This window comes from Apostichopus japonicus, chromosome 19 (assembly GCF_037975245.1).
Source record: "Apostichopus japonicus isolate 1M-3 chromosome 19, ASM3797524v1, whole genome shotgun sequence".
NCBI classification, from domain to species: Eukaryota; Metazoa; Echinodermata; class Holothuroidea; order Aspidochirotida; family Stichopodidae; genus Apostichopus; species Apostichopus japonicus.
The window spans coordinates 13,357,207-13,382,334 of record NC_092579.1 but is presented as its reverse complement, the minus strand read 5'-3'; the positions used below and the strand labels follow the sequence as shown (position 1 = coordinate 13,382,334).

Here is a 25,128-nt window from a genome sequence, read left to right as displayed (position 1 = left end):
TATCTCAGTAGCAACTGTCCATAAATGTAACACATGTTAAGAGATTATACCACACATCAGTTTTAACTGATTAACGGGTACTGCCTACTCACCTTTACCAGTTTTAATTGATAAAGCCATGACAATCGGGTGGACTTTCATATCAAGTATTTTCTCACCCGAGTCGAGCCATTGACTCGAGTTAGTATAAGTTATCAATATATATATAAGACCTTAAGTAACTTTTTTTTTGAGTCACTGGTACTTTTGGAAATGAACAGCCTCTTGTCAAGACTAGTTATAACCATGGCTTTATCTCGTATAATAGCTCCATGTTGCTTTAAACATTTCGACTGTATTCAGGTAATAAATATCGCAACCTCTGTATTAATTCCACTCATGATCCTCCCAAGCCTAAATAATTGCTTATAATGAATCATGGAAACTAAACGAAAATCATTGTAAATAGAAATTTATTTTATAGACTCATGAAAATTTACAACAGCTGCTTGCATTTGGTGACCTATTTCTGGCAATTTTTTCTTGTTTTTTCGGCTGATTTGATGAAAGTTTACTTTAAAACATTGGACAACGTGATCCTTAAGACATCTTCTAGATTTCTCTATCAAAGTGTACATAAAGTATAACATGTGTGAAACATAATTCCATTTCTGTAGGGGGGGGGGGGTCGGCGGATCCAGAGTTTTAGAAAGAAAGGGAAGTGCCCCTCATGGGGTCGTTGAAGTGTAGGGAATGTGGAGGTCCTTCCCCAGCAGACAAATAAAAAATGGAAATTTAGACTTCAAATGGTGAATTTTGAGGCATGTGTGTACTATAAATTAGATTTATAATCACGATTGAGTTAATATTTACTTTGATTTTTTTATGGGAAGGCGAGGACGGGGTGGGGGAGGGGGAGGGGAGGGGGGGGGGGGGGGTTAGTGAGGAGACCCACCACAACGTCATCTGGATCCGCGCCTGCACTCCACTGAAAAAGGAGTATCATATTCATGATAGTCACATACCATAAGTGTACCTGTTTTTGGTTTTGGTTTTAAAAAATGAAATGGGACTTTTCTCTTTAGATTAAATACGAATAGTTGTGCTCTTTCTTATTGCTAGAATGCTTTGTTTTTTTTCTCCATCTACATTGTTTATTCTCATATTGCTTTCTTTTCATTTGCGGATCTGCGGTCTGCAATCTTCTGCTTTCTCGGGTTCTGCACACTTGGAATTTCTTCTGAAGTCTTTGTAAAGTTTCATGAAATATCTTCCTTTGCATCTGAAAGAGAGGCATCGAGGCATCGAAGAAAACACAATGACTATTGTCCAATAAGAACTCACGATATATTTACGTCATACAACTGAATCGAGACATTCAGAAAGCGATTTTGTACACAACATTAATCGAAACCAACGAACGCTTAAGTTTACATATTTATTTCTACAATTTTTAATTCCAATATAGTTACTAAAATAGACTTATTTTTATCTTTATATTTGGTATTTAAAAAGAAATGAAGTGGATTTTTTCATGTCTTAAACTCTTGTGATTGAAATTGTATCGTGGAACAGTCATAAAAGAGGTTGGTCGTTACATGGCAATAAATAGCATTTTAAGTCGTGTTTCATGTGATAGCAAATCTACATAGTACATTCGTGCAAACACTAAATGAAGTGAATACCTAACACATCATATGTGAAACATATTAGTATCGTGCACCACAATATATCAAGCACGTATGTAACTGTACGATCATTTGCATTACATCAAACTCTATACGACACACAACAGCACCAACCTATAATGACTTCAAAATGATACGTCTTCAGTACTTAAAAGGATAAACGAAAAAATGTCTCTATTATTTACACGTTTATCTGGACTTAAATCCATCCCATAATTTCAATTTTGTTTGTGACATAGGCAATCCGTGGAATTGTGAGAACTTAACACCTTGTCAGTAAACGAATAACAAGGTGTATCGACTCGGACAACCCGTATAACATATATCAACAAGAATCAATTCGAACATATTAGTAAACAAAACTATTATGAAATTATTTACCTTGAAATACGGCATAGAGCCAAACAACTGATGACGTCATCACCAATCATATACGGTAACATTGAAGGTGTCAACAGCGAGAAAAAAACATACGCGTAATTAAGCGTAGACTAATGGTAATGACGTAAGTTAGCTGATATACTTTTACACGTAAAAATACATAGTAACGATTTTCGCAAAATAGGTTTATAGGTGGTCTTTGTGTAAAAGCCAGTTAAGCACACACAGATTTCAGGTGTTATATAAAAATTGTACGTTATCGTAATAGATAAATGGAAAATAGAACGTAGGAGATGGTGCTGCAAAAGACGGTTAGTGAAGGGACGCAGGTGGTAAAAGCAGTTAATATAGCAGTTAATAGAGCAGAGAGAGAAAGAGAGGGAAAACCCCGACATCTGGTACTTTACAGACATGTTGCCGAGATCTTTCATTCTTCATAGTGCAAATGTAATCGTAAGACAAATGCTAATTTATTTATTTCTACCTAAAGCAGCTATGTTGTCTTGTGAGTGTGTGTGTTGATTTGTAAGTTCTATATCAATTCTATTAAATTGTGCTCAAACATCATTGGCGATAAGTTAGAGAAACTATAAGACATCCTTTGCAGATGTTTAAAATTAACTCATAATGAAAAATGTAAGTAATAATTTCATTCGATTCTGGAAATTTCTAATTTTTAGGATAAGGAAATTCAAAGAGAAAATCGAACGAGTTCAAATTTGCGGTGGGTTGCGGCATTTCTCCAGAAGTCGAAATATTTATCTACAGTTTTCGGAGCTTGCCGATGGAGATTGGTTAAGGTTTTTTTCTTAAGCATCAATCCCATAACCCAAGCTAGCTTGTTTGCTCTCTGAGCATCGATTCTTAAGGGGGGGGGGGGGGGGTTGAAGTGGCGATCCTCGATCGTGAGCTTAAAAGTTTGCGGACCGCTGTGCTACATTTCAATATAACTTTATTATAAATTTATCAGAATGAAAACAACATATTTGAAACCATAAATGGCGTAAGACACAGACTTTCATATGAGATAACATGACATTTTGGACGCCATGAGGTTTTTTGTTGGGAGGCATTTAAAAAGCTTTAAATCACGATGCATATTAAAATGCATTTCCAACAATCACTGGCTTCATGTTTTGGTGGTGCACTGTCGGTTAGATTAAGGCTAAACTATTTAAGTTAATGCATTTGTATTATTTGAGAGAAATAGAATGAATTAACAATCTAACACGGATACGGTCTCAAATAAACTACTGTGAGGCTTCATGGTCCTTGGACCTCTAAACTAAACTAAACTTTAAAACGGAAGGAAAACAATTCTTGTTCCATAAACAAGTTCTCAATACACTTTACAATTTTCAGACGAAAAGGTGGAAAACAGTCAAATATAATAAAATCTTGCGTTCCATTCTGTAGCACGCAGAAAGGGTCTGTTTTATTTTATCTGCCATGTAACATCATCTGGTTGCCATGGTTACAATATACCTTCTCCAGCCGACGCAGACATTTAAAGCAGACGTGTTGAGTTGATCAATCTTAAATATTCGATCGGTATTAAATCAAATAACATGTTGTAATTCAATACCTTGACTTAAGTCAAGCTTAATTCACGCGGCTTCAAATTTTCCAATGTGATTAACAATGAATAATAAGGAAATATATATGGGCGAACTCATCTTGAGAATCAATTTAATCAATCCAACAAATTGATTAATGATTCGATTATTCTTCATTCATTAATAGTCAATATTCAGTATAGCATATATACCATCAATATTTATCACAATAGGCCATATATGGTTAACAATATCTCTTGTTTTATCCGGTATAGGCTATATTACTTTCGCTCCCTAAAGGTATATTATAATGTAATATATATTAAATAATATTATAACAATTAATTTATCTTTTAGAAAAATATACTTGTCATAGGGTCAAATTCCGTTGTAAATATTAGTGTTTTGTTTTTGTTTCATTTCATGTTCAGGAGTATCATTATCAAGGTGATTGTATGCTTATAATATTGCGCACATTATGACGTCAGTTAACGCCAAGGATGACGTAATACTATAGTACTAGCGTTTTTATATTTGATTTCACCACGTGGTATAGCATCCGTATGAATGAAACACATGGCTAAACCTTACAGTGCAGATATATGATTTTTAGCAGTGACGGCACCAACGGAGGGGGTGGGGGGAGGTCAGTGATGCCTGCCCTCTAGCACCCCTCACCCCCCACCGTCGGCTCAGGTACAACAAAACCATAGCTCCTCTGCCCTCTGAATTTACCCGTATTGCATACTTTATACTGGTGTAATTTTGCACTTCTAACCCCCCCCCCCTCCCAACCAAAAAGAGTTTGCTTACCATTCACTTACCCTTCCTCCCCCACCCCCACTTCCGCCCTCACACACGCTGGGAATTCTGGTCACCCCCTCCCCCACGGGTTTTCATCTTTCCAATATATTAAATATGATATGATCGTAGAAAGTACCAGACAGGAAAATTCTGTTATTTCTTCAAACTCACGTGACCACAGACTGTCGAATTACTCCCTCTTTTTTTTACAAATACGGTTTGTAGATTTCGGAGAATTCTTCACAAATCCCTGTTGTTGTTTTTTTTTTGAGTACGAGAAACCTATATGGTTCATACGATGTTGCCCAGTTACGACATATTCTTAAGTTTCTCTCAAATGAATTCGAGGTGGTGAAATTCATACTCAAACTGAAGATCTGTGTCGCTCGTTACACGTCACGTTATGACAGCTCTCAGAATGCATGATACCTATACCCGCGTCTACTAATATTGGACAGCCTCACATTTCATTGTTATTTGCATTGCAAAAAGCATTGGACACTGAGCTCTGTCGATAATATAAGATGGATCTGCTTGACTTCATAGATAATTTGATAGGGATACCGTGCAAGCAAAGTCCGATTTGTTGGAGAAATCGGGCTTAACTTATACTTGTAAACCTAAGGAGAGAGATAGAATTACAAGCCACTATAATGTCAAATGTGCGATGGGACATGCATATGTGAAGGGGGAGGGGAGGGGTGGGGGGAGGGGAGGGGAGGCGGTGTCAACATAGCACCAATATGTTATAAGCATATAGTGCCATATGATTGTACTTACATGTATACCTTCCATAGTATTTATCTATATCTCCATGGACTATACAACTACATGAAATAACATAATTGACCAGCTACAGTGTACAATTTGATTCCGAACGGAGAAGACGTAATTTTTTTGAATTGACTTGCAGTAAATGAACAAGCTAAATATATCGAAAATTCAAACATAACTTTCCCCTCCCCGTTTGTAAACGGTTTCATTTCATTTACTTGCGCACATGCACTTCAATGTATATAAGTCATATTTGCTATCAGTGTAAGGTTACGGGTTACTCCAACAATTGGCACATATACTCTCCGATCTTGTTTTGTATTGTCTGAGGGGTGGATGCAGGATTTTTAACAAAAGACGGAGCGTGACCATTGGGTTCCTTGAGGCCGACTTTCGTATATGGAAAGTCTGTATTTTTGTAGGCTTTCATTAGGAAGGGGGTGTACATCTCCACAACCCACCCCGCCCATCCGTGCCTGATTCTCCAAGATATTTCAAGGATTATGAAGTATATGAAACTAAATAATCTATTAGTTGATAGCTGCCCCACGTTTTGATAGTTCAAAGGATCCAGCTAAATGATCTAGCAACACCGTATATTGTGGATTCGTAGGTACAACGTGAGGCAGAAACATACTGCCCTTATTTTCATAAGTATAGAGTAGCCCACCCTTTCACCGTTTTATTACCTACGCTAGACCTTAATATACATGTTTAACTACACCAGCGATTTTTATAGTTATCAGTTTCAGTTCATTCTCAAAACTAAAACACGAAGGTGAAAGAGACTTCTATATACGATAAAATAGGCACAACTGACATGTGGTAATTAACGGACCGCGAGAAATTCAAGATACTTACAGGGAAAGCAAAATTGTATTTTCTAACACAAACATTGAAAAGACAATGATTGTAAAGCATGCGTAGGCATCTTGTGATGTTAAACAAGTTTCAACTGATACATGAAAATAAATTCTTCACATGCAGCGAAATGATTATAGTCACGATAAATTAATTTGCGGATGAAATTAGAAAAATCAGAAATAAACCTCACACCTGCAGGTTACGTTTATTGTGAATTAAACCTGCATTTCTTGTTTGTTTGTGTATTTGCCTCAAATGAAAAAGAGTGATTTTAATTCAAACATCGTTGATAACCAAACAATTCCTCTCTTTAATTAGTTCCACGAACTCTATATTAAAGATTATTACTGAGTTCCAGTTTTCCTGTGTCAGATATTTTAATATATACATATACCAAACGTGACAACAAACCTATACTTTCTACACAACGGGGTAGATCTAAGTCAAGTTTGGGTTTCAGAGTCGTCACGTGGAAATTGTATTTGTTTTTAGAAATGATGAGAGAAAAGTGAAACAAAACCACAGGAGAATAACTTCTGGCATAAATGAGAATATCGTGACATACTAATGAGGTCATTATGACGTCATGCATGTTTTGAAGAGTAATAATTAATGGCATTTGACGTAATTATTCCCCAGATAGTCTAGGTAGATAATTGTTATACATTTATAACCTTATAAGAATCGAAGAAAAAAAAAATGACATTCTATATTCATCACGATCCTATCAACAGAAAATAAAGGATTTTTATTGTCTATACTAACTGTAATGCACTGTACACGATTTGTGTTATCAGAGTGGTATATATAGAGTCCATTCAAATTCAGTTAAACTTTGTAATCATGTGCACACAATGTATATACACAAATCATAATATACATCCATTATTTTTTATAACGGTTTTGATGTCATCATCTTAGTATGGCCAGCATAGGTCATCTGTGTGTCAGCCGAATTATTGTTACCTCGTCTGCTGCCATCTATTTCGTGTAAAGCAGTTGTGATCGAGGGGCCTTCCTTCCTGAGGGAGAGCGCGGGAAAACAGAAGAAGACATCCTTCATCTGTGACCGGAAGTTCTCTCCCAGAAACGAGTAGAGCAATGGATTCAAGCAACTGTTGAAATAAGCTAGAGCTCTAGCACAGAACGAAAAATAAAAATAGAAGCTGTTATTCCTAGCAACTTTTAATATCTCAATAAGAACTCGGGTATGATACGGCAACCAACAACAAGCGAAACAGACCACTAACACCAAGACCATACGGGCGATTTTTCTTCGCGACTGTCGTCTGGCAGCACCGCTGCGGTTATTAGAGATCTCGCTGCCTGCGTTCCAGAGAACCTTGGCCATACTCGCATAACAGATGCAGATGACGACGAGAGGCAACAGGTAGAAGAAGAATGTGAGAGAAACGCTAAATATACCTCTTCGGACCCCATTATACCAGTTTTCGACGCACATGTCCAGGAAGGGGTGTGGGGTTATGTGAATGAACGGCAAACTGCAGTAGCCGAGGCATACCACCCAGATTCCAATTAGTAAGAGGAGGGTACGTCCCTTTGACCTGCAGGATCAAAAACGAAAAAAGGGACAAATTTTTAGTTTATTAATGTTTTTGTTTACTTCTGTTAACAGTTAAGCATGGTTAAGAGATTGAGAAATATCAAGGCAAGTTATAATACATAAATTTACTAATAATGACACATGTTGCTCAAATTGAAATGAAATGTTCGACTATTGAAAATCTTAGTTTGATCCATGCTGATTTTAATTAGCCGCAGTTTATTAGATTCATCACCACGACAGGGATATCTCACTGGCGCACAACTTTTGAACGTAAAACGGCAGGTTTCTTAACATACGCAATAAAAAATATAGTTCGATCTTTCGAGCGACATTGCAACAAAACTGCAGGAAAGCACATGGAGAACTTTTGGATCATTAATCTCCATTAATTTATGCATTCAATTCTGTAGAGATATTTTAGTCCCGCAGTTGCTGGAACGAAACAAGCGAATTTCGCCCTTCATCTGATGGCCTAGTATAAACAAAAAATATATGTGCAGCTGAGGTACCATGGCAAAAGGTAGTTTTATACGACAACTCTCCCTCGTCCGCCACCCCTGCCCAACCCCCGCCCCTCACCCCACACTCACTCCAATATATCCACGCAAAAAAACGCATATATGTCACTCACACATAGATATTATACAAATTTGCAAACAGAAAAAGCTGAAAGATATTCCGTGCGTCGCGGACATTATAGCAATAATGACGATAAAATCAAGTTAGTGGCGTTACCCGTTTCAGTACCCTCTCTACACCCTCTTACGAAACCACTTCATCTTCATTAAATCCCTCGCTTTCATTTTCATCGTTTCCATTTTTGTTAAGTGTCTGAAACCGCTGGAAGATCCTCATCAGTAATAAATTTGATTTTATCCCGCCTTGGGAGAGAAGGCGACACTGTGTATTCCTCGCGATTGTGATAATTAGTCACATACTAACGAAAAGACATTGCATCGCATATTAGAGTAGTGCTGCACTCCAAACCGAATTTTAGGCAAGCTTTATGGGGTTGGTAAGGTTGGAGGGGGGGGGGGGGGGGGTTGTAACGAACTTCTGAAAAGAACACTCCTTCTTTTTAAAGAAAAGAAGGTTTATACAACCTCAATTTTATTTTCTTCGAGATTTGATTTCGTGCATAAAAGCGTTTGACGGATAAAATGAAATAAACAGTTGCATTTCTGTAGCTACGTTTACATGTATATTGTCGACGTGGTCAACTGATCGAGGGTGGAAAGGGGGAGGGGAGGAGGGGGAGGGGTGATGGAAGGGAAGAGTAGGGACGGGAATACCATATAAGGAATACTTATGTACCTGTAGAGCTTCCAGTTTGTCATGCAAGTAGTTGATTATATAAGGAATTTGCCTCTATCAGCTGATACTAATACTGCTATGCTCCCGCCCAACCCGAACCAATTCCACGAAATTACTGGCTTCGACGATGGTACTTTATACTATGTAGACGGTATAGTACAAAGTTTACAAGTCATAGATAATTATGACCAGATTAAGTGACCTATGTCTTGAAATATTACACTATGCAATGCTATACGCTAGAAACTCTCCATTATCCCAAGAATGATTCTTATGGGAATTAAAATCTGAAAACTGTTTATTGACTTTACAGGGGCGTCGGAAGCTATTTGGGATTGGTACGGCAGATCAGAGTGTGGCCATCTATCATAATTATCGGGGGGGGGGGGGACGTAAGGTCAAACAACGCTACGCGCCACCATGGTTGGCGCGTAGCGTAATGGAGAAAATTTTGAAAATATGCCTCCCAGATTGCAGGAAATGGCACTTGCCGAGCTTGAAAACAAGACCCCTGCCATGCCAGAGTAGTCACATTTAGCCTACTTGCCGTCATCATTATTGAAAATTATTGCAAAATATACCTTCCAGATTCATTTTGGTTCTTTATTTTTTGCCATTTTTTTTTCTTAGTCCTACTTTTTTTTTTGTGCCGTGAATATCGGCTCCGACGCCCCTGCTTAATAACTATATACATGGGTACGCAAATGACGTTTCACACTTGCTGTTGAAAGGTTGAAATTAGTCTACGAGAATCGAACTTGGACTCAGAATCGCACCGTCTTTGGCTCGGACATGTATCGGACTCGAACCTCACTGAGTTCGGCCCAAAACGTCCACACATTTTGACCTGTATGAATGTGACGCTATACAATTTTAAGATAAATTGAGACTCAGTTCTTCTCTTTTATTTTTTATCTGTTTTCCTCTCTTAAAAATCTCTCTGCAAAATTGAGCACCCCAGGCGTAGGAAGAAAGAAAGAAAGCAGAAGTCGACGTAAAAGGTATTTGATTTATTCCGTCACCTTCACGTATTAGAATGAGAGAATAAGAGCGCTTTGTAGAGAGAGATATATACAACAGCTATTTATTTTAAATTGGTCTAATGTTTGACAAGGAGTCAAGAATACAAGAAGGTTATTTGTCTGTTTAAGAACGAAACCAAATACAGCACGATTTCTATAGACACCCACATATAGATTTGTTTTACAAAATCACAAGGAAACTGTTAACAGTGTTTAACAAAATCTGCTAAGATGATTGGTCTCGCTATCGGCATGCAGTGACATTTAGGTCGAGCGACTTATGACATTATTTTCGTATATAGCTCAAAGAAAAGACGAATTTCTCCTTTTTTTTCCAACCTTCGGATGTTTGATGTGTTCTCTATATGTAAAATTTGAAGGCGGCATTTGTTCAGATTTTAGTTATTAGCAATTTAATGATGGACTAAATGAGTTTATAACCTTGAAGTCGAGATGAGGAAAATTGAGGCTATTGAACTCTCCATTTACTGTGACTGTATCTATAGTACCCATGTATGCATGTGTTGGTGTATGTATGCGTATATGTATGTATGTATACTGTTGGTGATATCTATACCCGACGTGTATGGCTGACAGGATGCTGTATCCCGTTTACTCTCGTTCACCAAATATAATTGTCGACTGTTCAACCAGGCGGTTGGTCTCTTTGCTTTCTTCCAGCATAAGCAAATCATAATGGTATAATTGTCGAATGAGTGAATAGCATCGAATCATTTTAAAGAATTCAGTGATTATAGGTTAACTTGTTGAAATCAAAACTTTCACCCGGCTTGTCTTAATATAAATTGCGTAGGATGGTTACGGTACGAAGAGTGGATAGCAACTGGACTTTGAGCTATCAATTTACATATACCCAGTTAACAAGTAAAGACTTAAAGCCTATGACATACGTTGTTTTTAAACATTTGTTCATATCATATACAACAATTAAATATACTTTTACATATTACTCATTACTGCCTTTCAATATACCATTATTGGGAAATTATCTCGAAGGAAACATCCCAATTTCATCACACAAAGTGGCTAAACTATATAGTTTAACACAAAGTTCCTCAAGGACAACATACCATTAAAAGTTAAAGTATACGCCTTTCGTTGTAGCAAATAATATTTTCGCAAGGTATTTAGCTGTTTTGTGTGTGTACAAGGTATTAAATAATGTCAATGACCAACGATGTTTATAAGTCCAGTTTTGGCTATTTTATCATTTCTAACATATAATTTATTATATTTACCCAATTATAAAAGAAATTTTGCTTGAGGAGAAGTTCAGAGATATAAAAAATCTCTCAGAGTGAATTTGGCTTGAGGGAGCATTCCATAAAAATGAGAGATATGATACGTATATACTCATTTGGCTTTTTACTACAAGGATTCATTCGTTTCTAGCTAATGTCACTCTGAGAAACTAGTATAGAATACATTTCAGGGACTCATTTCTGATACGTTCTTGTCTCCAACATTGTACTTCTTAGGGTGTTCACTTAATCTTCTTCTAAGTTGTCTCTTCATGACATTCACTGAAAATTAAAGAATTTAATCAAATATAGAGGTATTTCCTCTTTTGTTTCTCAAGTCTCATATCCTGAAATGTCAAGTTTGATCATTTTTTTAAATACATATCACGACATCCTCTTGTTAACGCAATCAACCTTTTTGAAGTTTTATATTTTTCTTTCAAGAGATTCATGAGAAGAAATTCTTCAAACCGATCAATCTTTGCAAACAAAAAACCAAACAATTCAAAGTGACTTAAATAGTGTTTAAATGGATATTAATTGGAATGATGTGATGAGGTAAATTTGATGAAGAAATCCTCACGAGGACTCTTATACCACGGAACAAAATTAGAGAATGAAGATTTCAAAATTAGGTTACGAAAGATTTAACCGTGATACGAGAGTTTGTATCTATCATGTTTTTGAAAGATGATTTGGTTGGAAATGCACGATTTGAAAATAAAAGGAACGATGAAAAATCGAACAACTTAATTCGATTTGTTTGGTCATTCAAGGCACCTTCGCGGTGTTTAATTTGAATTTTGAAGTCTGAATGAGACGTTTACCAATTTAAAGATACTCTATTTGTGCTTTCTTGTTTTGAAGAGGCAGAGGGAGAGAGGGGGGGGTGGGAGGGGTATCTTTTTCCAGATAGTTGTTTTGTGACGTTAAAGTGACGTTTTCCAGATACAAGGATAACAAACAAGGAGTATGTAGAAACAGGATTATGCATACAAGCCAGAAATTTGGTAAATAATCAAATACTTGAGTTGGGCTACAAATTTTAAGTTATCGTGACATACACATTGTATGCTTAGAACTGGAATCAGTGAGATCGCATCCATTTAAACAAGGCAGAATTTACATTTAATGGTGCTACATATTTTCTCTCTCTCGATTGGGTGAAAGGTGGGGAATGTACATTGTATTCTCTTTCGTCACGAACGAATATTGTATACGGTCAAATCATAACACTTAAGTTGGTTGGTGATATTGTATATAAAGCACGAAGTTCGAGAGTAAGACAATTGAACATCCTCTTTTGATTTTAGTTTAGATTACAGCAGAGGATTATTGTTAATTAAGGCAAACCATGAAATCCCCCTCCCACCTCCACTTATCCTTGAAACATTTTTGCTATATGCTTGTGATTTTTGGATAATTTTAAAGAAAGAGATACCACCACACAACTATAATCCCTTCGACCTTAATAGGATCAGCCTTTTAGACTTTTCAAGCAAAGTTCAATAACATGTTAACCTTGGAGTCCTTGAATCATGTAAACGTCCATCTGTATACATCGAAAGTACTTTCAACCCTCCTGATATATCAAAATGCCCAGATTAAGATGAAAATATCAAGTACAAATTGAAAAAAAATGTAATCTTTTTTTTAAAGACGCCCATCATATTTTCAATAGAGAGTACTTTTTTCTTCATTTCATAGTTTATTGAAAAAATCTCCCTTGCCAATTCCATATATAGCTTGTATATGTTTTTCTTAAATGTTTTAGATTTATCATGGACAACTTTTTCACTGTCTTTTTTATATTTTTTATTAAAACACAAACTGAACTTATTGAGTTTAAGGAATAAAAGATACGATACCATGCCCTTGAGTAAATAGAAGCAACATATATCATTTATATATAATCAGTATATGTACGTATAGCCTTGACTTACTATTACCAAGGCATATGTGGTAAACATTTGTGTTTCGATCGGTAAGGCTTAATTCTATATATGATAATAAGTCAATGACAATTGTTGACGGGGGGGGGGGGTGGGGGGTAGGGATTATATTTTGATAAATAAGTTTGTGACTGCAGACTTGTTCAATAATTAATGAAAAGTTTAATCTGGCTCTGGAGAAGAATACAAATTAGAATATAATAAAAGAAATACCCCGTTTATAATATCAGTCGTTGGGGTCATTTACATAATACTTTCTACAGTAGATTGGTGAGAAAACAAAAGAGATAAAATACCATAAGAATTATGTAATTTTGTATTTATTTCATTTAAGATAAGAAGGCACTGATTTGATCCATTTCAAGGATTTATTTAAGTCTGTAAAAGAACCTAAGCGTTCAAAATAGTAGCCAAAGAAAATAAAAAGTGCATTGCACGCAAACAAAGAAAAATTATCTAGGTCTTTATATAAAAGCATGTATCGTAAACATTTCTTATGAAACAGTTTTGGATGAGGATAGTTTTAGCTCTCCACATGCATGACCTTGAAAGATTATTAGTAGTGACCCAAAATATGCTAGATAGTCTTAATTTAACAGACAAAGCTATGCACTTTACTGCAGACTGATGGTCAGGTGGCGTTTCCACATGATTTCAGAGATGGGGTGGGTGGGGTGGGGCTGGGGATGAGGGTGGGGATAAGGGCTAATTTCAACATATTGTCAACTGATTTGTGTATAGGAGTATTAACCTGAAGGACCATAGGTGAACGAAGGATTATATGATAAAGGTGCGGCACCTGGGGTCTTTAAAGTCGACCCCAAGTAGGAGGACCCGCCCCCCCCCCTCACTCATCAGAAAACAATTAACAGTTTAGACGTCAAAACTAGACTCTCTGTGAAATATTAAAACCATAATTAAGTCATTTTTATGAAGCTCTAAACGTAAGATTGTGCAAAGTTTGAGTGAGATTGACAAACGTGAAGAGGGTACACCCGGCTGAATGTAAAAAAATCCCTCGACTGAAATGATTTCCCCGACGGAACCAATAAAGCCCCCTCCCCTCACTTCCGACTGACGCCTTTCCTCACGCAAACTTTTTGTGGAACGAGTATAACACCATGGCGGAATTAAACTAAGTATACCCTGTGGGTAAACAGTAACAATTTCAATTTCTGATAAATTCAAAGGTAGAATGTTTTTGTAATTGTTAACTGTCTCCTCGGTATAGATGGACCGTGAATCGTTATGCATATATACAAAAGATTCTATTAAGGTAAACAGCTAAAAGAAAACACTTAAACTCAATTTACATAATATAAACATTTTCAGAAAAACAATTGCCATATATCGTCAAAGCCATCTTCATATTATCCAGCACGTAGAATAAATGTTTAGTATTTCCATAGCAAATAAAATTGACTGAATGAGTTTGTTATTCTTTACTTATATCTCCTTATCAAAAATTAAACTTACTGCAAGAACTCAAAATAGATATACACTAGAAAATCAATTAAAATGCAAATGACCCTGCCACATCACACCAGTTTAACAAATACAGAGAGATTCTATTGTAGTATTAACATTAACTTTATCCAATAACATTTAAAGGGGATTGATTTTCTTTTCATTTTTTGAATGATACTGTCTGTTTTGTCATGAATTATTAAAACATTGATCATTTTATTATTATTAAAATTATTATTATTAATATCATTATTATTGGTTGGGGAAAAAAGGGCAGTTAACTTTTCAAAACTTTGTTTGTCAGCAACAATAAAAGTATCATGCTGTGATGTATTAATTTGATTTGAGTTCTTTTCCACTAAGTTTAATAACTCTTTCATCTCAATGGTAACGCTGTGTTCGTTTCATAGCATCATTCCTGAAATTCAAATGTTTTTTACCCTTTAAAACACAGATCTGAAAAGTTTTTGGTCAGGGAAAACTACGGCAATTAACTCAATTTTTTTTTTCTTAAAAATGTTCGCCAACCAGATTTAACCAAACTCTGTGCCCTAGTATACTGTGATGTCTAAATTGAACTAACTTAAATTTTTTTGTAATAATAATTTTGCAATATTTCTGCCATTTCAATGGAATGTAAGAGTAGATTCCTGTTTGGTAATACTGAAAACGTTATTATTTTTTAATTTATTCCGTTGTATTTTATTCCGTATATTTCATTATTTTTTTTTACTATCACTGACTCTTGAATCCATCAGTGCTCTTTGAAAACACAACTTTACAAGACAAAAACAAAAATTATACTGACCCCATTAAAAAGCTAGTTATTTAGCAAACAAATGACCCTCATTGACTATTATTAAAAACATTACACGTAACTGATCCCTAATTGGATAAACAATGGCCGATCTGATGGGTAAAAAAATAAAATAAAAGGATGTCGAAGAGAAATATCAAAGCCAACTTTTATTTTGTATGCGAAGACTATTTTTTCTTTACTAACTCTGGGCCTCAATAAGTGTTCGAAAAGATGATTAGAAGAGATCATTGTTTGTTCGTAAATTGAAAGTAAAAACCACCATGTGATAGGTTAGCTAAGAAAGATATATACCTCAATTTAGCTAGTTTTATCTTGGAAAGTGATCTGCCTGAGAGAATTTGTCCTCTTACATATAAACAAGAGATAAATCAGCCTCGTTTCGCAACGGAATAAATTCTTTTCCCACTCTCGGTGTCTCTTTCAGTGTACCAAGAAGTTACATTAGAAAAGTGTAAAGTTTGGCACTTATATACTCATACAAGAGGTTAGAGGTATATTTTACAACTCACTACGATTTCAATTATATATTTATATATATATATATATATATATATATATATATATATATATACATACATACATATATATATTTATATATATATATATATATATTTATATATATATATATACATATAAGAATAACGGAGATTTTACCAACAACTTCTGAAAATGAAGTTGTCAAGTTTCGTCCTTTAGTTTTCTTCAGATATTACATCCACCCGATGTAACCCCCCCCCCTTCCACCCTCACCCAAACCCCTGCTTCCCATCAAACCTCCTACTCCGTGACTAATCTAGTGAGATTATCTCAAACAAAGAAGACAAGTAGATGAGTGTTTAAATTCTACAGTTTTGTTGTTTTTGTATCATGTTATCTTTATTTTAACATTATTTATCGTCATGTTTAATAGATCGGAACTATTCGTTGGGTCTGGGTTGTATCGAGATATATTTAAGCAAAGAATATGAAACAACAAGTTTTGACATAAAAGTATACCCTCGTAGCGAAACAGATGAATTAATTATTCAGTTGTTTATTCATAAGGTTTTTTTTCTGGAATATTCCCCATTTAACGGTTGCTCAGTCATTAAGCGTATAGTCTATAATATTGAACGGACAAGGTTCTAGGCCTATACTGTCAAGATTCGAAGGGAGAAGGAGACGGCTAAGAGAGAGAAAGGTGGAGATCGAAAATGGGGGAGAAAGGAAGATTTAGTAGTACAATTTATCAAGTTTAGGTTATGTCGTAAACTTTACTAAATTTACGAGTTTTGAGAACTAATCCCTAAATTGTAAGTAACCATTAAAGGGAACCTACATCTTTATATGGCTTAACAAAGAAAAGTGAAAACGAAAACTGGTAAACAATATTGTGGCGCTTTAAAATATATAACATTTATCGTTTATTTCATTTACGTTTAAAAGTGCATCAGCATATTATTGTCTATAATCAAATTTATCATTCTGTCAAGAATTTTAATATCAAAATTAACTCGGATAATATCTAGCTTTTACAAGACAGGAAATTACCAAATCAGTTAATTACAAATACCGTTTATAATTAAGTCATAAAATAAAAATGTAATAACCCTCCTATATTAAGGTTTTAAACAACAAAATCTGCAGGACAACTGCCATCGAAGTATATACGATTTCATTACTATCAAAATGGGTTATTGTACGGCATTAACTCAAGACTTCGAGCATATCGAAATGTTAATAAATTTCATATATTTTACGACTTGAACGCTGATATAATATTCGGAGTCTGTTCGAAGCAGACATATTGCTACTTAATATTAAAATTTCATCACCTGACTTCAACACCTCTAATGTCTTCTCTGCGAAGCACGCTGATATATTTGATGATGTTGACGAGGGGTAGGGGAGGGGAGGGGGGGGGGGGAGTTGTGGTGGTTATCGTATACTTGAGATGTAACCATTAACTTTAACTGGTAAGATCATGTGTAGTGCTGCACTTTATCTGTTCTCTCCAGAGAGACACAATGGATAAGGCTAATTAACTATTAATTTCAACATGATCATGTGTAGTATACATATACATATAAGTTGTTTTCGAAGGGCCTCGTGATAGTCACGTGACATACCATCGTCATGGTCATATACTGTTACAGCCTCGACGTAATTAATGGGACTGGGAATTGAGAGTGAATCAATGCCTTATTTTTTCGAGCCTATAGGCTCTATATACTTTCGGTGACAGTGTTGAAAATGTACATTAAAATGCCGAGTTAACAACATTTTTAATCTTTATCGGATTTCTTTCTGTCTAACGAAGAAAATATGAAAATCCGAAAATGAAAATGTTAGAGCAGTTTGGCGGGTGGGTCATGGAGGAGAGTAGAGTGCATGCATGGTGTAAGAATATTGAGCATGGAACTATAATAGAATAGGCCCATCAAAAGAGGTAGTTCCTCGTACCCTTTAACACTCTCCACCACATACACATGTTAATGGTGACTGTCGTATACAGAGTGAACATATTTGTCACTGCCACTAAATCACTTTGCATACATATTTCTGATTAAGATGAACTAAACCGCACCCGATGTACGGCTTATAATATGTTGTCAAGCATTATACGATGAGGTTTTATTACGACGGCGGACTTGACATTAACATTCTTAAGTCATTTCTATACAGTTATGAATTATGAATATTCAGTCAACCTTAAGTGAAATCACCCAGTTGGGACAATTTTTTCTACACTGTAGTGTTATGTTCCGCTTCAGAACACTCATATTGTCAGTACGAGCAGTATGAATATCATGTTTCTAACAGATCAAGGTTAGGAACTGTTAGTACTGACAATACCAGTGCTTTGAGAGCATGATATTGGAGTACAGTTTAGAGTGGTATCAGCATTAGGAAATTGTCCCAACTGGCTGGTGATATTGAAGATCAGTCTTGTAACTGGTTTCGAACCTCTGTGAAATAAACATCAGTGTCCATAACAGCAGGGGGGATTTGTCAAAGTACTTAAATTAAGTTTATTAAATCTTTGTGGAGAAATGAAAATCGGAAAATAGTCAGAAAGGGGTATAATTTCATTGTTGCCTATTGTACTATGCTTACGAGTGGTTTCAGAAATATAGAAAAAAAAAACTTTAAAGAAAAAAGACCTCTTTAATCAGTTTTCCAGTTCAGAATTTGAAACCTTTGATGTTGAAACTGCATCAAGAAGTTAAAGGCTGTATAATACGATAGTGGTGTAAAACAACATGAATCAACTCAATAAATAATGAACTACTTTAAGTCAAGAACTGATTATTAAATCAATCAAACCAATCAAGATGCACAAAATTGAGTAGGTTTATGGGTGCGTTAAACACAACCATATGCTGCTGTTATGCAGCCGTCGATGTTTCTGTAACAAACAGTCTCCCTGGAGAGAGACGTATAGCCACATGGAACGCCAAAAAAGAACAAAAGGTATATAAACCGGATACGGTTTAAGTGCTAATTAGTGACGAGAACAGGATCTCAAAGATGGGGGAGGGGGGAGGAGGGGTGGTGAGCAAATTACAAATTTCCTCCGATTGATTTCGGCATGGGCATGATACTTATGGACAGGCTGTTGGCGGATCCAAAAATTTCAACTATGGAGTGAGGCAATGGGGTCGTTGAATGGGACTTCCACATATGGGTGGGGGGGGGCGTCTGTGGTGGGTCCCCCGGAGGGAAGAAAAAGCAACGTTTAGTAGAATGATAACGCATTCTGAGGCAAATTTAGACTTTCAGCCTGCAATTAGGTCTAAACGCACGGCTGTGCTAATACTACACTCTTTTTTTTTTAATTTTGAGAAGAAAAAAATTCCCAACTGAACGTTTTTCCCTAGAATGCCAGGATGGAGATGGACGAAGGGGCACAGTGACTGGGAAAACATGGAAGGGACCGGGAAAATATGGACTAAAGAATAATATGTTCTCATTTTCATGACATACTTTATGAGAAATGAGTTCTTCAAAAAGGGGCCCGATGACACAATTGTCCCTGGGGCCCAACCTAGGATTTTGATGCTCTTGGGCAACAGCCTATGAAAAATAGGAAGCTACACATGTGATTTTGGCTAGGTACCTTGTTGTAAGGTTAATATCTGAGTTCCACTATCAGATCATTACAGAGAATGTGTCATTTTCGCCATATCAAGTTCTACTCATCTCACGAAAAACATGCACAGTTGCAATAATTCCCGTATGTGTCAGGATTTAATTATTACACGCATCAAATCAAGCACGGCTTGAGCTATACTCAAAATACCAGACGGTCGATGTTAATTTCAGACAAATGACATTTGTAACCTAAAGTAAATGATTCAGTCAGTGATATGTATACGTATAATATTTCTCATTGAAGTAAACATATTGCACTTTTGTTCATATGGACATATGGATATGATATTTATCTTCTTGCCGGGATCAACTGCTATAGTAATCCTATAATGTAATCACTACATCGAAGTGATGTAACAAGCCAAGTCGCTGATAGATTTTATATTTTTCTTTCTTTTTCACAAAGCATTGCTAAAACTTAAATATTGAGGGATGGGGGTGAGCTACTCAAACTTCGGTCCAATTCTCTTTTTAAGTCTCGTGGTGTTCACGGTTTGATTTCTCTGACGTCAAAAACGGATCATAATGCCGACTGGCAGATATGGGGCATAACGTTTATAATTTAAACATGAATTTAAATAATGGTGTTATAGGGGCCTAAAATAATCATATTAGATATAGTCGATAACTTAAATACAAGACGTTTAGATTGAAATTTGATTCGTTAGAGTAGTAATTTTCACTCACCCTGATTCAATCGCAAGAGCACTGTCTACCAAATACTCTCTGCTGAACCAGGTCACCACGTGATGCTAGTATATTCTAACAACTTAGTCCCGCAGCTCTAGGTGAATCAACCAATCCTGACAGTGTTATAAATACAGGGCGGATATATAGAGCGCAGAGTCACTCATATATAGTGTTCATCTACTGCTACTCGAGAGGACTCGTTTCAAGAAGGACAAAAGTGTCAAAAGCCGGGTTAACCCTAAGGCCGTCCCACTTTTCCGATTTCCCCCCGATTTTTGTTCCGAGACGAGTGGGTAGTTTTCATAACAAGATGGACACTTATTCTTGAGTACCAAATCAAATACACGCTCGCTGAACAATACTGGAAAGTATTTTACTTGTCAACTTGCGACCCTTCGCTATATATAGAAAATGCGTTTTGAAATGATGACAAGTTAGAGGCAAATTGTCAAGTTATAAATGTTATACATTTGGTAATAATAATAATAATTACAATCATAATTGAATAAGAACAACAACAACAATAATAATAACAATAGTTCCAAGAATTGCTTAAAATAGTTAGTTCATTCTTTCTTTTAGAAATACAAAAGTACTCCTGATCGATCACTTCCGGTACCCTTTATTCCCGTTATTGAAAGAGGGGGTAGCCCAAAGTTTGGGAGGGTCGCCCAAAAAAATTAATCGGAAGGAAAAACAACATTTTAACGATGATGTGGAAATGAAAACAAAGGCGGAAAAATCTTCAACCTAATTTAATGCAAAAGTTGTAACATATTTTGGAACTAAGCACCCTTTTCATGTAACAATTTCTCCAAAAAAAGGGGGGCGGGCGGGCGGGAGGGGATTTACCTAATCCCAGTTTACCTCTTCTCCGAGCCACAAAATCCGCCACTGTGGGATCACCAGGATGATGAAAGTGAAAAATAAGGGTCTCAAAGCAAAACAAAGGAAAGGGATTGACTACCAGGGCCTTATATCATTGATTCGAAACAGTTTAATACTTGACTATATTTTGTCTATAAATGCTTTCGTGTCTTCGTGAAACTTCTGCCAAGTAGGTATAGGTATTTTTTGGGTTGACATCCTTGATGTTAAACTTTGTTTCCTGTTGCCAGAAAGTTGAGCGAACTATGACTCAAAAACGGTTTGATGTAGGTCTAACATAGGCGTATATATTCAAATGCATGCATGCACTGCTGTAATTATAGTCTTATTGTTGTCAGCACTATGAAATACAAAAACAGTCTTCGACAAGGTTTACATGCGCGGCTGCAAAGAACCGGGAGAAAGGCGTGTTCACTTTCGCTTCACCATAAATATACTGCCAGGCTAAGTCAGTTAATATTTCCACGCATCAAACAATACTAAACTTTATTGTGCGTGTGAGCTGAACAATCACATGACCATTTCTGTAAAATTAGCACTCTATACAAAACAGGGAAAGAAGAAAGCATCAGCAAATCATTTTCTCAAATTTCAAATTCAACCTTTAAATTTCATTAATTTTCACCTCGCAGTGATAACTGAAGAAACAAATTTAGAAAATAACAAATTCAACTGTCACCAGGTGCGTATCCAGGGGGGGGGGGGCTTTGGGGGCGCGCGCCCCCCGGGTAAGAAAAAGAGGAGAGAAAAAAAAGAGAAGAAAAAAGGAAAAACGGGGGAAAAAGAGGAGGAGGAGAGGAAGGAAGGGAAAAGAAAATGAAGAAAGAGAGAAAAAGGAGAAAAGGAGGGAGTAAAAGAAAAACGCGAAGACACCGGGAAGAGAAAGAGGAACAGTGACATCATTACAACGCTGAAGGGTAGCCAGTGACGGATCAATGATTTCGTAAATGTGTGACTCACCCTACCCCTTACACCGACAACTCCATTTTTTTGACGTTTCCATCTTCCTCTCTCACTAATGATCTATAAATATACTATATATGCATCATAACGCGTGTGTAGAATTGTGCTATGAAACCAACTGTGGCTGGTCTCGAACTCGACAGCGTCGTCGGGGAACATGACGATTTTTGAGATGGGGGCGACCGCCCGCCCCCCCCCCCATCAGCATTTTTTAAATGATATCGCTAAGTAATTTCAAAATAGAAAGTGCTTAGATGCAACTTACAAGGCCTGGGAAGTGTCATTTCCAGCGATCTGGGATACATTTTCGGCCAAAATTTTCTTGTACGCTTCGCGCCAACCTATGGTGGCGCTACGCTTAGATAATTTGCCTACAGGCTTCGCCCGTCCCTTGACAAATTCCTCGCTACGCGCCTGTTTGAATTTGTAACGCAAACAGCAGATATCACATCATATCAGTGAGCATGAAAATGGCGTTCCAGGATGAAAAGCCTCAAAACTGTCCGACTTGCCTGAAAAAATAACCAAAAATTTTCGCGCGCGCTCAACGTGTTAATGTCAATATCATATAAGCAAGCATCGGTTATTACATCGCATGCCATCATGTACCGTACGTTCCGTTAAAATTGCGCAGTATACCGCGGGATGCTAATGTAAACAACGACATGTCTCATGTAGATGTATAATAAGCATGGAGGTCCAATTATGTCAAAACTCTCTTTTACATTAGTAATGGCGAATTAGGGGCTGCACCCCCGCCGCGCAGTGGCGGAGCGTCCATACAGTCATGGGGGCGGATGCCCCCCCCCCCTGACGGACTCAAATGGACTGCTGGCGCCTTTTTCAGCTCTTTACCACTTTTTACTTATTCTAGATTATTGACTTTTTTACTGCGCTCTCATCTACTTATTGACATTTGTCACATTTTGTTGGTGTAATTTGGCGATGACACCTTATTCTTCGTTTATCTGCAAATTAGCCAGGCCCGGAAAGGGTCATTTCCGGCGATTTAGGGAGTATCTTTACTCAAAATTTTTCTGTACGCTACGCGCCAACCAGTGGTGGCGCTCCGCTTAGATAGTGTCGAAAGCGCCCCTACAGACCATTCTCGCCCCTCCTGACCAATACCCCTAGCTCCGCCACTGCCGCCGCGCCTCCTACGCCTATGTGTGTAGTATTCGGTTTCGGAAATATCTGCTATTTTTTCATTTCCTTCAACCAAGTTTTATAATAGCCGTTATAAGAGGTTTTAATATTTGTACACCAATAAATTAACTGTGTCTGAAGTTTCGAAAATTTCTGACCAACATTCTGCATCACACTTCCCTCTACTCGTGCAATTTTGACCGGTCTGTTAGGGGTTGAAGGAAGTTTTTCTATATTGGTTGAAATTTTGTACAACATTATGGGTATGTTTTGAAGTGAGTTTATTCACGAGAAATGTGAATTTTCAAATTCTGAACAAATATGGGGCTTAAAACCTTGAAAAGTGGGGCTGACAGGTATTGTGGGCCGCGACGTAGAATCACCTACAAAAGCAAAGACCCACAGGAGATGCGATCAGGTCGAACATGATGTGTGCCGGGTTGACAATCTTCAAAAAGGTTATGGATGGAAAAAAAAACTATTGGGAAAAACTTGGTTCTCAGGCAAAAAGTGTACATCTGGTTGGTCATTTCAAGCCCGAGAAGTGCCGTTTCCGGTGATCTGGGGGGTATCAAAATAAGGAATTTTCTTGTACGCTGCGCGCCAACCGATGGTGGCGCTCCGCTTAGATAGTAATTCGCGCCCCCCGGGTTTGAAAATCCTGGATACGCGCCTGGTCACGATTTAATAGCAAGAGCCTTAAGAGCACGCACTTGTTGCACAAGATATATGTTACCAAAGGATGTCTTGGGTTCAATATTCTCTGTCTGCGATGTGTCGTGCAGAGGTATTGTGCACCCACCCTAAGCTGCTTTATAATCTTCACAATCCGGGAAGAAGAAGAAAAAACATTTCAAGTTAAACTTCAAAACTACTGCACAAAACGCAAACATTGTTCTCGCTTTAGGCCAATCACTTGAATAAAATCAATGAAATTCTCTTTTGTATTAATATCTAGACCTCTATACACATGTACAGAGGCGTCGAGTGCCAGGGTCGAGCGCTGGAACAGTTACGGTCACCGAGTCCCACTTCTTGAGTTCCTCACAAACTCATGATATATTGGATGGATTAATGAAAAACCTTTCTGGTGGGCGCGGAAGCGTTGACCTAGTCCATCCCTATAACCAATATCCCCTTTCACGTAAGTGACCTGGGCCCCCGGGAATGTATACCCCTGACTTCCCTCTCGTGAATCCTGTGTATAATGTTCTGTAACGCATTTGTAGGACAACACTATGTGAAACATTATATTGATAACTTACGACGTTTTCAAAGTCGAAATTTGACAACAAGAAATGATTAGAGTGATGTCGAACTCGAAACACGATATGTTGATTGTGCATTCAGATAAAAAAAAAATAAAAAAATACGTCCACAAATGTTCACGACAAGAAGACTTCTTTCTGACAATTTTGGTTTGACAGGGAAATTTCTGTCCTTGATTTGTTTTCCTATCGAAATATTATTTAAGCAAAATCAGTCTTGGAAAGGCACTTATCTTAAAATCCAAACTTATCGCGCTATAATTTCGTTCATATTTGCTGCACTAACCGATCAGTAAGTACATCAATAGTTTGAATTGAAACATTGTTAATTTCAAATCATGAAAAATGAGAGGGAACTTTTGCAAATGTTTTCGATCTGCCTGCAGGTTCTTGCACTTTTTGATGAATACTTCGATCTAAGCTGCAGTAGATGATTAATATAATGTATGACTAAGTATCTAATTGATACGGCTCATCGAGCTTAAATTACTCTCCAAATCATGTGTACGTGAAATATCATCTCAGAGGGTCTTCATGTTGGGCAATTAAAATCGTGTTGTTGATAATTATTCGGTTTTACACAAAATTA

At 36.8% G+C, this 25,128-nt stretch overlaps 1 protein-coding gene across 1 annotated transcript in view; it reads right to left on the bottom strand.

The window, feature by feature from the left end:
- Nucleotides 1-1,302: 1,302 nt before the first annotated feature.
- Nucleotides 1,303-25,128, bottom strand: part of LOC139959894 (galanin receptor type 1-like) — a 75,536-nt gene continuing 51,710 nt past the window's right edge. The window contains exon 2 of the mRNA XM_071957808.1: nucleotides 1,303-7,611. Coding sequence (XP_071813909.1) covers nucleotides 6,939-7,611 — 673 coding nt within the window. The 3' untranslated portion in view covers nucleotides 1,303-6,938. The remainder of the gene's footprint in view (nucleotides 7,612-25,128) is intronic.